This window comes from Sarcophilus harrisii, chromosome 5 (assembly GCF_902635505.1).
Source record: "Sarcophilus harrisii chromosome 5, mSarHar1.11, whole genome shotgun sequence".
Taxonomy (NCBI): Eukaryota; Metazoa; Chordata; class Mammalia; order Dasyuromorphia; family Dasyuridae; genus Sarcophilus; species Sarcophilus harrisii.
In genome coordinates, this window is record NC_045430.1 from 192,731,184 (window position 1) to 192,744,270 (window position 13,087).

At 32.8% G+C, this 13,087-nt stretch overlaps 1 protein-coding gene across 1 annotated transcript; it reads left to right on the forward strand.

Moving 5' to 3' along the window:
* Window positions 1-4,479: 4,479 nt before the first annotated feature.
* LOC100922750 (olfactory receptor-like protein OLF3) lies at window positions 4,480-5,436 on the forward strand. The gene has a single exon (XM_003771715.1). It carries the CDS (start codon window positions 4,480-4,482, stop codon window positions 5,434-5,436), a length of 957 nt encoding a protein of 318 aa, XP_003771763.1.
* The last annotated feature ends 7,651 nt before the right edge of the window (window positions 5,437-13,087 follow it).

The window sequence follows — 13,087 nt, forward strand, 5'->3', positions numbered from 1 at the left end:
TTAATTTAGTCTTTATGCAAAGGCCTCTTCCATGAAAGTGGGAAGCACTTCCCACTTTGTGGGAAGCACAAAGAAAAATGCCTTTCTGTTTTATGCTTTGAATAATATTGATGATCAGAAATCACTGAGTACATCGAGTAGAAGAAGGATTTAAGGAAAGACAATGACATGTTTAACAAAGGATGAGAAGACATGGAAGAATTTCCAGTGAAGAGAATATACAACTTAATAAGATACTTAATTGATAGAAATAGCAAAGAAGGGAAAATGTGGTAAAGTGAAAAGAATGCTTTGAATTTAGATTATAAGGATTCAAATCCCAGCTCAGTCAATTACTACTTGGGCAAATTAATTTATAAGCTACTAATTTTTCTCATTTCTAAAATGAAGGAATTGGATTAGATGACCTTTAAAATTCCTTGCAGCTCTAAATCCTCGATCCTACTCCTGTGGGTATGGACGAACTATATTTTCTCAGATGTAGAACCAAGGACTTGGACTAGATCACCTCTGATTGGCTTCCATTGTTGTAGTTTTAGATTCTTTGGACTTAGAACTAGAAGCATCTATAGAAATTGTATTGGTAATAGTCAAAATTTACTTAGCATTTTAAGATTTGTAAAATGCCTTTCAAATACTCTCTCATTTTTCCTCACAACAACACTAGGAAGTCAGTACTATTATTCATTCCCATTTTAGGAATGAAGAAATGGAAGCAAATAAAGATTAAGGGATTTGGTCAGAACCACTTAGTTAGTAAGTATCAAGGTCATATTTGAACTTGGGTCTTCTTGACTATGCAATCTACTGTTGCATCTAGGTGCCTCCAAGGAAACACTTAAATGATTGTGATACTTTGTGTACCTTACTTTTATAGGCAGTTTAGCAGTGCAGCAGAGAGGACTGGACCTAGAGTCAAGAAGACTTGAGTTCAAATATGGCTTAAACTTAATTTTGTTTTGTTTTAGTTTCCTTAACTGTAAAGAGAAGGTAATCATAGAACCTATCTTATAGGCTTGATGTGAGGATCAAGTGAAATGATATTTGTAAAATGTTTAGCATAGTGCCTGGCACAGAGTAGGCACTTAGGTTTATTTCCTTTTCTTTTGCAAGGATACAATCTTTTTTTTTTTTTAATTAAAGTTTTTTTTATTTTCAAAACATATGCACAGATAATTTTCAGCATTCACCTTTGCAAAACCTTTTGTTTCAAATTTTTTCCCTACCTTTCTCCCATTGCCTCCCTAGAGGCAAGTAATCCAATAGATGTTAAACATGAGGCACTTAGTTTTTAAAAATGCTATTTTTCTTAGTAGAGTAGATGGACTTGAAGTTCTAGATTTGAATCTTGCCCCTGACACTAGCTATGTAATCACAAGCATGTCATTTAATCCCTGAGTCTCTGTTTCCTTAATTGTAAATTGTAAATAAAATACCTAATATCCCTTCATAGAGTTGGTGTGAGATTCAAAAAAGAAAGTGTATGAAATATAGAACCAGTAAATGCTAATTATTATTATCTAATCCTGTTGTCTCATTTGATAGATGAAGAAAGTAAAGCTCAGAGAGAAGAAATGACAGCTATGTGAAGATTGTCAATTATAAAGTAAATATTATTGTGGAATCTAACTTGGTATTTTCAGATTACAAATCTAATCCTTAAAATTTATTCCAAATTGAGAGTCAAGAATAAATAAAATATTTTCTCCTTCCCTTTTTGCTCATTTTCCTTTGTTTATGTTCAACCAGTTAGCAAAAAAAAAAAAAAAAAAAAAAAAAAAATGTCACAAATAAGCAAACAAACAAATATACTAGAATTAATGCTAGATTCAAAATTAAGAGAATTTAGGTTTGAGCTTCTGCTCTATTCAACTGGTGATGGTAATGAATAAGGGTATAAATCTGAGGCTCACTTTATTCATCTATAAAATAAGGGATTGAGCTAGAGGTTATCTACGATTCCTTCTGCCTCATAGTAAATACTTAATACATGTTTACTAATTGATTCTTCAATTTCATAATTAGAAAGATAATGTCTATTTCTACAATACATAAATATTCCCAATAGCCTTCTATTAAAATTAAGTATAATAGACCAGAATGAAACAGAGAGCAAAAATCAAAATAAAAAAAGCCATATTTCATTTATAACTCTAAATATGCCCTTAAGCCATTAGTCTTCACTGGCTATTCCATGTTCACAGAGTTGAGAGAAAAACATTTTCCCAACTAGCTAATAATTTCTTTGTGTCTTATTCTCAATAAGCTTTGTACTATAAGGATTGTTTTCTTTTTACATGACACCTTGTCCTAAGCTGTCCTTTTTATCCTTCTCAGTGTTTATAACCCAATCAGTCATTCTGTAAACTACTCTCCTTATTCCACTTTCTTCCCTTGTGAGGACTGTCCCTTTTCCATTAATTACAACAATTAAAATTTCTTTTTAACATTCTGATCATGCTGTTTCTACTCCCTTCTCTTTTTTTTTTCCAGGAAGTAAACTGTCCCTCACTTTGCAAACTTTTGTCAACCAACCAATCAGTCACTAAGCATGGATTAAGCATCTAGTGTGCTAGATGCTGGGGATATAAAGACAAAAACAAAACTATATCTGCTCTCCAGGAGCTACCAATCTGCTCATCTGAGCTCTGTAGCTCTCATAAACATAGATGGTCCAATTTAATAGTAATTACTTCAGTCTCTAATATGTATAGTACTAGAGATAGGAAGTTCAGTTAAAACATGGTCTCTGTTCTTATGGAATTTATGTTTAGTATATTGGGGAAAAACAGAGACTAATGCAGCATATAAGGCTTGGTAAAATGAAATTTTTATTTAATTCAGCCTGATATTTCCATATTTTGTTCTGCTTCTTAAACAGAGAACTTGTCCAATGGAGACAATCCAAGTGCTGCTCCTACTCTCCCAAATGGCTTAATTTAAGATGCTGGGGAAATCTCTTTAACTCTTTCAGGTATAAATCACACATTAGAAGATATATGTCTCTGTGGTCAGAAGAGGACTCTGGTTAATATGATGGGAAAACAGGGTTATTTTAGTGTCATTTAGAAAAGGTAAGTATAAAGTGGGGTTTCAATGTAAATACAATTCCTGGATAGTAGTGTTAACTGTTCGGATTTTAGATATGTTAAAAATATATAAGTAAAACAAGAAATATAAATGCAAAGGAATTTTCCATCCCCCTATTCTTTCAAAGCGAAGGACAGAGAATTCAAATAATCAAGAACAAACAAGTATCTTACAAACCAGATTCAACAAAAGGCACTATGGTTGGCATTATAAGTATAAAAACACAAACAGCACAGACCCAACTCTCAAGGAATTAATGTTAAAGACATATATGTAAATAATTATAATACAAAGCAGAATTTGAGGTCCAGAGAAAATATCATGTGAAATTTGAGGAAGAAGGCATCATTTTCAGATGAGGGGTCTGAGGAGGATTTAGCACTGGAACTGAATTTTGAAGAAAAGAGTACACTTCATCATATAAAGAAAAGAGGGCAGTCTTTTCAGAGTCTGGGGGCAGAAGAAACAAAGATATACAGAGAAAAGAGACAACATGATGCAGGGGAATAGCTTGAAATAGGGTTGGAAAAGTAACATGTAGACATTTTCTTGAGGACTTTGAATGCCAGACCAATAAATGGAAGGGAACTTGAAGATCAGCCAGTTTAATCAGAGAGGTTAAGTTAAACCTACATCTTATAATTATAAATCAATCCAGTGATGTTGGGCTATCTTACTTCTTCCCTAGAATAGGAGAAAAAGAAGACAAATTTCCAGTGATTTGGAGATTAAGTAGATGGTGATGAAATATAAAAACATTTTTTTTAGAAATATGGCAGTGAAAGGAGAATAACCATATGCTTTAAAATTACTTTCTTTTAGAATTAGGAGAGAGTTGTGCATGTTTATAAGGTGAATAAAAAAGTTTAATAAGAGTGAAAGATGGAAGATATATAAAAGAATAACAGATGGAGGAACAGATGGAGGAAAATTTCAGAAATGGGAAGTAATGAGGTTAAAGGTACAGGTAAAGGTCAAAAGGTCATGGTTAGCGGGTCAGTCTGTGGCAACAAAATAGAATTAAATTGATGCTCAATTCATGGTTAGTGAATCTTAAGAGTTGAAAGGAACTTTAGTAGTCTTCTATTAGAGCTTCCCAGTCAGTGCTGAATGCCCTTGATAATATGCTCTCACAATGGAAATCCAACTTTTGTTTATATATTTTTGCTGAGAGGTGATTCATTACCTCACGAGGTAGCTCACTCACTCCATTTGTTAACAGCAACATCCAATTTAAACAATTGCCTTACCTAGATCGAGTTAACAGAATTATACAATTATCCCAACTGGGAAAATAACATGTTTCCTTGAAAGGCTATTTATTCGGTTTTCTAACCAAATGATTCTTTTTCTTTCTACTTTTCTCTACAGATTACTTTTCACAATTTAATGGGAATAGCTAACCAGACATGGGTGAGTTCATTCATTCTCCTGGGGCTGTCTAGTGACTGGAGGACTCAGGTCTCACTCTTTGTCCTCTTCCTGGCTATGTACCTGGTGACTGTTTTTGGAAATATCCTTATCATCATTCTGATCCGTCTTGACAGCCACCTCCACACACCAATGTATTTCTTCCTCACTAATCTCTCTTTTGTAGATGTCTCTTATGCTACTACTATTGTCCCCCAATTGTTGGTTCATTTCTTGAAAGAGGAGAAGTTAATTCCATACCTGAGCTGCGCAATTCAGTTATTTTTGTCTCTGGGTCTAGGTGGCATTGAGTTTGTGTTGCTGGCAACAATGGCTTACGACCGCTACGTGGCAGTTTGCAACCCTCTGCGCTATTCAGCCATCATGCAGGGTGGACTGTGTGTCAGGCTGGTGGCTGCCTCCTGGATTGGTGGTTCTCTGAACTCTCTCATGCAGACTGCTATCACTTTTCAACTTCCCATGTGCACAAATCGGGTCATTGACCACATATCATGTGAGCTCTTAGCTGTAGTCAGATTGGCCTGTGTGGACACTTCTTCCAATGAGGTGGCCATTATGGCCTCCAGCATCATCCTGCTCATGACCCCATTCTCACTGGTCCTGCTGTCCTATATCAAGATCATCTCCACTATCCTGAAGATTCAGTCCACAGATGGAAGGAAGAAAGCCTTTCAGACTTGTGCCTCCCACCTGACAGTGGTGATTTTGTGCTACGGGATGGCCATTTTCACTTACATTCAGCCCCACTCAACCCCCAATATCCTTCAGGAGAAGATAATCTCATTGTTCTATGCCCTATTAACTCCTATGTTGAACCCTGTGATTTATAGTGTGAGAAATAAGGAAGTGAAGGGAGCCTGGCAGAAACTTGTTGGGCAATTCTGTGAATTAAAATCCAAGCTGACATCCTCATGAGTCACATAGAGAGGTCAGTGTCTTATGTCCTCCTACCCAGACCTGACTATGACAAGAGCCAATACATCTCTATCTTCTCCCTTTTGAGAGATGGGAAAAGTCTTCCTGGCTATTTTTATATAGGAAAGTTGGGACAAAGATGTAGAAGGCAGCATGTTGACAATAATTGCAAGGAAAGAACTCAGATATTTTTATACTTTCTTTTTGCTCCTGTTTTCCAACTCTCCCCTATGTGAGGCACCTCAATACCTCATTTTCTTTTCAGCTTCCTTTTGTGTTTTGTCTTCTCCCCGGAGATTGTAAGCTCTTCAAAGGCAAGGAATATTTTTCTTTTCTCTCTCTCTCTCTCTCTCTCTCTCTCTCTCTCTCTCTCTCTCTCTCTCTTTGTATTCGTATCCCTGATGCCTAGCCACAATGATTAGCACAGTGATAGATATTTAACAAATGTTTGTTGACTATCAACATCTTATATAAAATATTAAATTCTATTCACTTTGATTCAGCACGTTTATTACCCTCCATTTCATTACCAATCATGAAATGAGCACCAATTTTTGAAATGAACAATTTCTTCTTAAGACAAATACATTTGAGTGCTAGAAGAATTGCTCAAAATAGCAAGTAACACAATGAATCCAGCATAAGACAATGAAGCTGGGTCTATATACTTATGTGCCAACAAAGGAGAGACTTTTCTATTTTTTAAATATAAAATTTCAGCACTCTAATATGAACAGCTTGTTTTCAAACCTGTAGCTGTCAAGGCTTTCCTTGTTGTCTATACTTTACTTTCTCTTACTCTTTCTTCTTTTGTTACCACATACCTATCCTTTCCTTGTCCTTCCAGCCATATTTCTTGATGAAAACAAAACTCAAAGCCCTCATGAAAAGATGCATGGTCAAACAAAACAAATTTCTATATTTGGTATGTCTGAAAATGTGTCTTGTTCTGTTTTTTGAGTAAACCCTCTTTTGGTCAACAGGTGAGTAGCTTAAGAACTAATATCTTAGAACTAGAATGAAGGAGGAAGCACTTTGGCAGGACCTTCATCATGGATTATATCTGTGCAGAGCAGAAATAGATTGAAAGAGTTAATTTAGGGGAGGGGTGTCCCTTGAGAAGGGAACACATTTCCTGGCATGTGAGACAGCCTGTGAGAAAGTATGGACATAAGCAATGGAATCCTGAATTTGGAGAACAAGAAATAGGCCAATTTGCTCAGAATGGAGAGTGTACTGAAAGAAGTCATCTGAAATAACTTGGGGAAAAAGGCAGAGCCAGGCTGTGATGAGTTTTAAATGTACAACTTAAAAATTCATATTTTCATCTTATGAACAATAAAAACTGAACATTCTTGAGTGGCACAGTGACATGCTCATAACAAATTTCTATATGAGAGCAAATAAATGTCATGACTGAGGGAATCAAACAATTGAAGGGGGATTGTGTGAAAAATAGTATATCCATATTTTCTAATAGTTTGCCTACAAAACCATTTGAGTCAGAGGGGGATAAATTTGGTCATTGCAAAAGTTAAAATCAGATTACATGAGCACCAGTTTGAGAATTAAAAGAGTTGGATTTGAATTCCTAACTACATTGTTTTCTTTTTCTGAGTTTAACTTCTGTGAATCTCAATTATGTCATCTGTAAAGTAAGGGTTTGGTCTGGACAATTATTTTTCTTTTCTGATTCTGTGAAACTGTGAACTAAAGTACTTGTATTGCAGAGTGGTTGGAGTTCTAAATCTGCAGTCTGAAAGGCTGAAGTTTATATCTGACCTCCATCATTTAGTATCTGGGTGATCCTGAGAAAAACACTTAACCTTTGTCTGCCTCAAATTTTTCATCTAAAATTGGGATAATCATAGCACCTACCTTGCAGAGTTGTTTTGTTGATAAAGAAGATATTCCAGTATTTTCAAACCTTAAAGCACAATATACATTCCAACAAGTTATTAATATTATTAATAGTATTACTAATAACATTTATTACTCTAGTTATTAACTATAAATGATAGAAACACTAATAGCTAATATTTTATAATTAATCATTGATAATAAGAGCTATTTATTATAGTAGCTATATTATGATTATAACATAATAACATTATATACATAATATAATATTAAGAATACCACCATCACCATCACCACCACTACTACTGCTGCTGCTAGCTGTGAACTTATTTTTAAGTTGAAATCAATGTCTTTCTTGCAGGAAGGTCAATCAAATACAAGGGGGAAGAACATAGGCTAGAAATCTAAGTTCATGGCCCTTTTAAAAGAGACTCTTGTTTTTAATAAGTTTACTTCTCCTTTGTCACTCAACATAACAGCCCTATAGAAGATCTCAATGACTGTGGTTAAGTGACCAATGATATCTATGGTGCTATATGAGAAAAGGATTAAATTTGCATGTATGGGAAATCCTAGATGGAAAAGAGGAAGAAATAATAAAACAAATAAGAGAGGAATATTGGGGTTAAGGGTGAATGAAAATTGTCTGGCATTTCAAATTTTTTATTTTTGAAACTTTCCTTTTCCCCCAAAGAACCCATATGTGAAATCTACTTTCCTCCCTCTGCCTCCTTATTAGATTATTGGCTTTGAAGACTTCCCACATCTTTCTGAGCATTTTGTGCTATTCAAAATGTTTTCAAAAATTTCATTGTTTCTCATCACAATCCTGTGAATTCATCTGGACTGACTGATAACTATTTCCATTTGACAGCTGAGGAAACTGAAACCCTAAGGAAGCCATGTGGCTTGCTCAAAGTGTCACAAATTGAATGTGAATGTATTTAAACATCAAAACCTGATGACAATTCTGAAAATCAAGCAAACAGCATGACTTTTGGAAAGTCATTTCGCCACTCTAAGCCACTCTAAGGCTATTTGCTCATGTAGACTAGACTCGTTTAAAAAAAAAAAAAAGGAAATCCCAAACCTAACTATTTTGTTATTTTACTACTTCCTTGAAATTTCAAATACTTAGCACTAAAGTCTAAATTTAAAGACTGACTTTTTATAACTTGCAGAGTTTTCAGAGAAAAGCTTGAAAGCTCCAGATATCATTTGAGGGAAGCTCATGATAACTTTATACAAAAGAATCATGGGCAACAAAGGATGAAGAGTCACCCCTACTCAAACAGTCTGAAAGTAGATGATAATCTTAGAATGCAATGTCCTTGACAAGAAAATTGTGAAGACAAATTACTTCAGCAAGAAATGATTCCATAATTTTATATTTAGGGACTTCACAAGCACTACAAAATATAAACTCTTTCAGAAGGAAGCAGGATTGCATAGTTGAATCTTATAGCCCTTTATGTGATACCCACAATCCAAAAATCTTATAGGAGCAGTAGATCATTTGTCTTTTTTGCCCTCATTTTCATCTGAAATTGGAGAGAAATGGAATTTCTAAGTTCTACCCTTCAGAAAGCTACAAAATACTTTTTTTTCCTTAATCTGATTAAGATGTAAGTCTAAGGAAAGAAAATTTAAGACAAACTAGCAAATAAATAAATAGGCTAGTTTTGAAGAGATCATTTTTAAAATCATATTTATTAATCTTTAAAGGACCTCAGCTCTAAATTTATCTTATCAGTCCTGGGGGATTTAGTATTTACATCTATAAATTGGGATATTGTTATACCTGATGACCTACTTCACAACTCTTATCTCCCCTAATTTATTATTTGTTAGGTATTGGAAATAACTCACACTCACTATTTGATTTTCTGTTATCCTTTAGATGAGTTGAATCTATATTCTTGGGACAAAGTGATATTCTATAACTTAAAGCCATTGCCAATGTTAGAGTTGAACTTTTTTTTTTTACAGAAACTTATTATAAAACAGCACAATAGAAAAAGGCAGGATTTGAAAATGGAGACCCTGAATTTAGATACCATTTCTGATATTTATTGTGATCCTGGAAAAATTACTTCATCTTTTCCAGCCTAAGTTTCCTTAACTGTAAAATGTAGAGGTTGAATGTCATGATCACCAAAGTCCATTTCATCTCTAATTCTTTAACCTAGTGAATTGTCTATGTGTGTAAATTGGGGAGGGGACAAATGGGATAGATTAAGATATCTGTCTAAATATACTGATTTCAAAATCTTTTATTTTCATTTTTTAAATAGAAAAATATTGCTGTTATTTTTCTGAAACATGAGCAGTGTCTTATCTTATTTTGTTCATCAGAATATTTTCTGGTCCTAAGGACATTTCCTCATCTTGTAAACATTGAGCATATGCTATTTTTTTCAAATAGAATTATAGTCACCACTTGATATAAAATACAATGCTAGGAATCAAGCCTTGGAAAGTCAAATAAGAAATTGAGAATAAAGCTTAGGTCTAAATCCAATAACTTGGATCAAGAAGGGATGTACATTCTTTTAGTCAAAGAAAGATCAAGTCAATAGGTGAATAGGTGCCAAGGTAGATAAAGGAGTTGGTCATCAAATATGAAGCAGATATCCAGAGTCCCAAATCCAGGGATAATGCCAAAGATGAAGTCAAAGTGGGCAATGAGTCAAAATCACAGGAGCAGAAACATAGTGTTAGATGTCCCTTTCCTCTCCTGACATTGACTGTTGTAGTCTTGGCTCCAAAATGTCCAACAATTTGAACATTTTATGATATTATCACTTGCTAGAATTAAATTTATTATTCTGTGTATGACTCACTGAGAAAATGAGTCAGTGTCCACTCCGAGGCCCAATTTAAGTTTATTCATTTTTGCAATAATCTGTACATGTTTAAATACCATCCTCAAGTAATATAGGTATGCCATCATCTTTTCTTCTCCTCACCTCCCCCCCCATTATCTTCATCTCAGTTTTTATCACCCAGAATTAATCCTCTATGATGCATAGCATAGTCAAGTTATTTTTGCAAAGATACAATTTTCAGAACTCAGTGTATGCTGTTTGTTTAGGATATATTCCAGGTAGGGGGAGAAGGATGGCTTTAACATATGACTTCCTATAAATAGAAAGGCTGGGAGTAATATTTAAAATAAATAGCACGGAATGTTTTCCTTTAAGGAGTCAAGGACATAATCTTTGGGATTTGACTGGTCCTGAGAATGAGAGGTTTAAAAAAAAAATCCAACCTGTGGGGAATTGTTATACTTGAGATTTGGCAGAGTTCACTGTTTTGCAATACATATTTCTAACCCAGCATTGCTGTCCTAGAAAATGTGGAAGCAGAAGGGAAAACATCTGTTTTCAGTAATTATATCCTCTCAGGTTTTTGTTATAATTAAAGTCATTTTTATAATATTTTATGGTCAATGAATGTGCCATTGTGTTCCAATCTTAAGCTTGAATCACTAGAGTAGCTGGAAGTAGGCTGGGCGCAGAACTTTGCTATACATTGAGGCCAGAAAGACAAAAATTAAATAGTCCTTTTGCATGAAAACATATTCCAAAGGGGGAAGGTAACATATATATATATGTATATATATATGTACATATATATATATATTATGTGCAAATACATATAAAATAAATGCAAGCTTATCTACCTATAAGTAATTTCAGAAAGCAATCAAAATTGTATATGACTTCATAAACTGAGTCAGTATATAACCATGAGAAATAAGGGAGACTTCTCCTTTGACATTTGATTGTATTTCATCTCTATAGTTCCATTATAATAGCAAAATATAACTGCAGAGAACATGTCAGCACTATTCCATTCCCTAATGAATCACTTCATAGCACTTCATCTTAGGACTACTCTTCACATTTATGGGAACAAATTATTTTAGATCTTCTAGTTAAAACTTCTCTATGATACTTCTCTCTAGAAAATTTCTAAATGCTATTTTGTATGTGACTTATTCTATCCACCAACTTATATGCCTCTGTTCAGGTGGTTTTCATGTCTAATTCATTCCTTTCTCACTTATACTCTATAGAATAACTAAATTGCTCAAAAATGCCCTGCCAATTTATCTGGATGTTTTTCATGATCTCTTCAGTTACTAAAGCTATATCAAAATTTGATTGAAATTGAAATTACTTGTGTATATTTCATATTTACTTGTCCATTTTTTTTGTGTTGTATTTCTTTGATAAAATGTTAGCTCTCTCAAGGCAACAGCAAGAGCTATTTTCTTTTTGTTTATATTATGAGAAGTTAGCAGAGCAACTTGTATATAGAAGTCACTAAATAATGTTTACTGAATTGAATTAAAGAAACTTGTAGGTATTCAAAGCTCCTTATATTAACATTAATCTAAATATAGAAGAATAAGATAGCTTCTTCATACTCCATTTAAACCAAACACACTTGGACTGGGAGACAACAGTCCATTAGGGCTTTATGAATAATGCTATGGGATCAGGAATACCAAGGTAAAATGATAGTCTTTAATCATAATCATGAACTTTTTGTATTGTTACAACTTTAATAATTTACTCATCATTCTATTATTGTGTCTGCACACAAGAAAGGGAGAACTCATCATTTTTGCTTATATGGAAATCACAAAAACCTATAGAAAAAGAATATTCAGATTTCAGTGTAGTGTTTAGAGCTACATGTTTCTGTGTCATAATATTTTATTTTTAAATATTAATTTTATTTTAATTTCCCTAATGTTTTATTAATGTATTAAGTACAAAATAAAATAAAATGATTAATATAAAGTAATAAAGAAGGCATATCTGCCCAAATCTATTACCAATTATTGAAAACCACACATTTAAAAAGACAAATAGAAATATTTAAAATGTAAGTTATGTTTACCAAGGTTATTAACCTAATCACATTTCCTTTTTCATAGCTACTTTTGAACCCTTTTTCTCAATGTTCATGTTAGATTTATTGTTTTTTTGTTTTAAATTTAATTTGTTTTTAATTTTTAAGTAGTATAATTTTATTATTTTAATTTTTAATATATTAATATAATACAATAATATATTATTATTTAATAATATAAATAATAAAATTTTAATATAATTATTTATTTTTTTAATAGAGAAAAAGAAAATTATTGTTTATTATAATCAGTTTGCATATTTTTATTTTTATTCAGATTCTATTTTCTTTTGCTCAAATCAGCTCATGTGCATTGTTATTGTATTGAATTCTTCATAATTTTCATTTAACAAAATTGAATTGTACTCCATTAATTTATCATATTTTGTTTAGTCATTTCTCTAATCAGTAGAAAATCAAGGTATTTGTAGGTGGTATTAGAAATATTTTGTATACTTATGCCATTTTATTATTAATCACTTTCTTATTTTACCATCATTGAAGTGACTATGAATTATTTTTTAAAATTTTTACATATTACACAATTACAATTCCATATTACATTCTCCAAAATTTGAAGTATTTCATTTTCCTATTAATATTGTACTTCAAAAATTTCCAGACATAACCAATTCTAAATATTATTCTGTTATTATATTTGCTAATTTGATGCTATTAGAACTGATTATTAGAAATTTTTAACATTTTATAATTGTAGCTCATATAATGTCATATTTATAGCTTTTGACCACTTATTATTAACTTGAACATTTTCTCCCAAGTCTATTACTTCTCACTTTGGCTACAGCGACTTTTATTGTGCAAATGTTTCTAATATAGTCAATAATGTCGTCACTTGTATTTT

Excerpts from the sequence above, each read along its gene's own strand:
- LOC100922750 (XM_003771715.1), top strand. The coding sequence starts at position 4,480 with ATGGGAATAGCTAACCAGACATGGGTGAGTTCATTCATTCTCCTGGGG.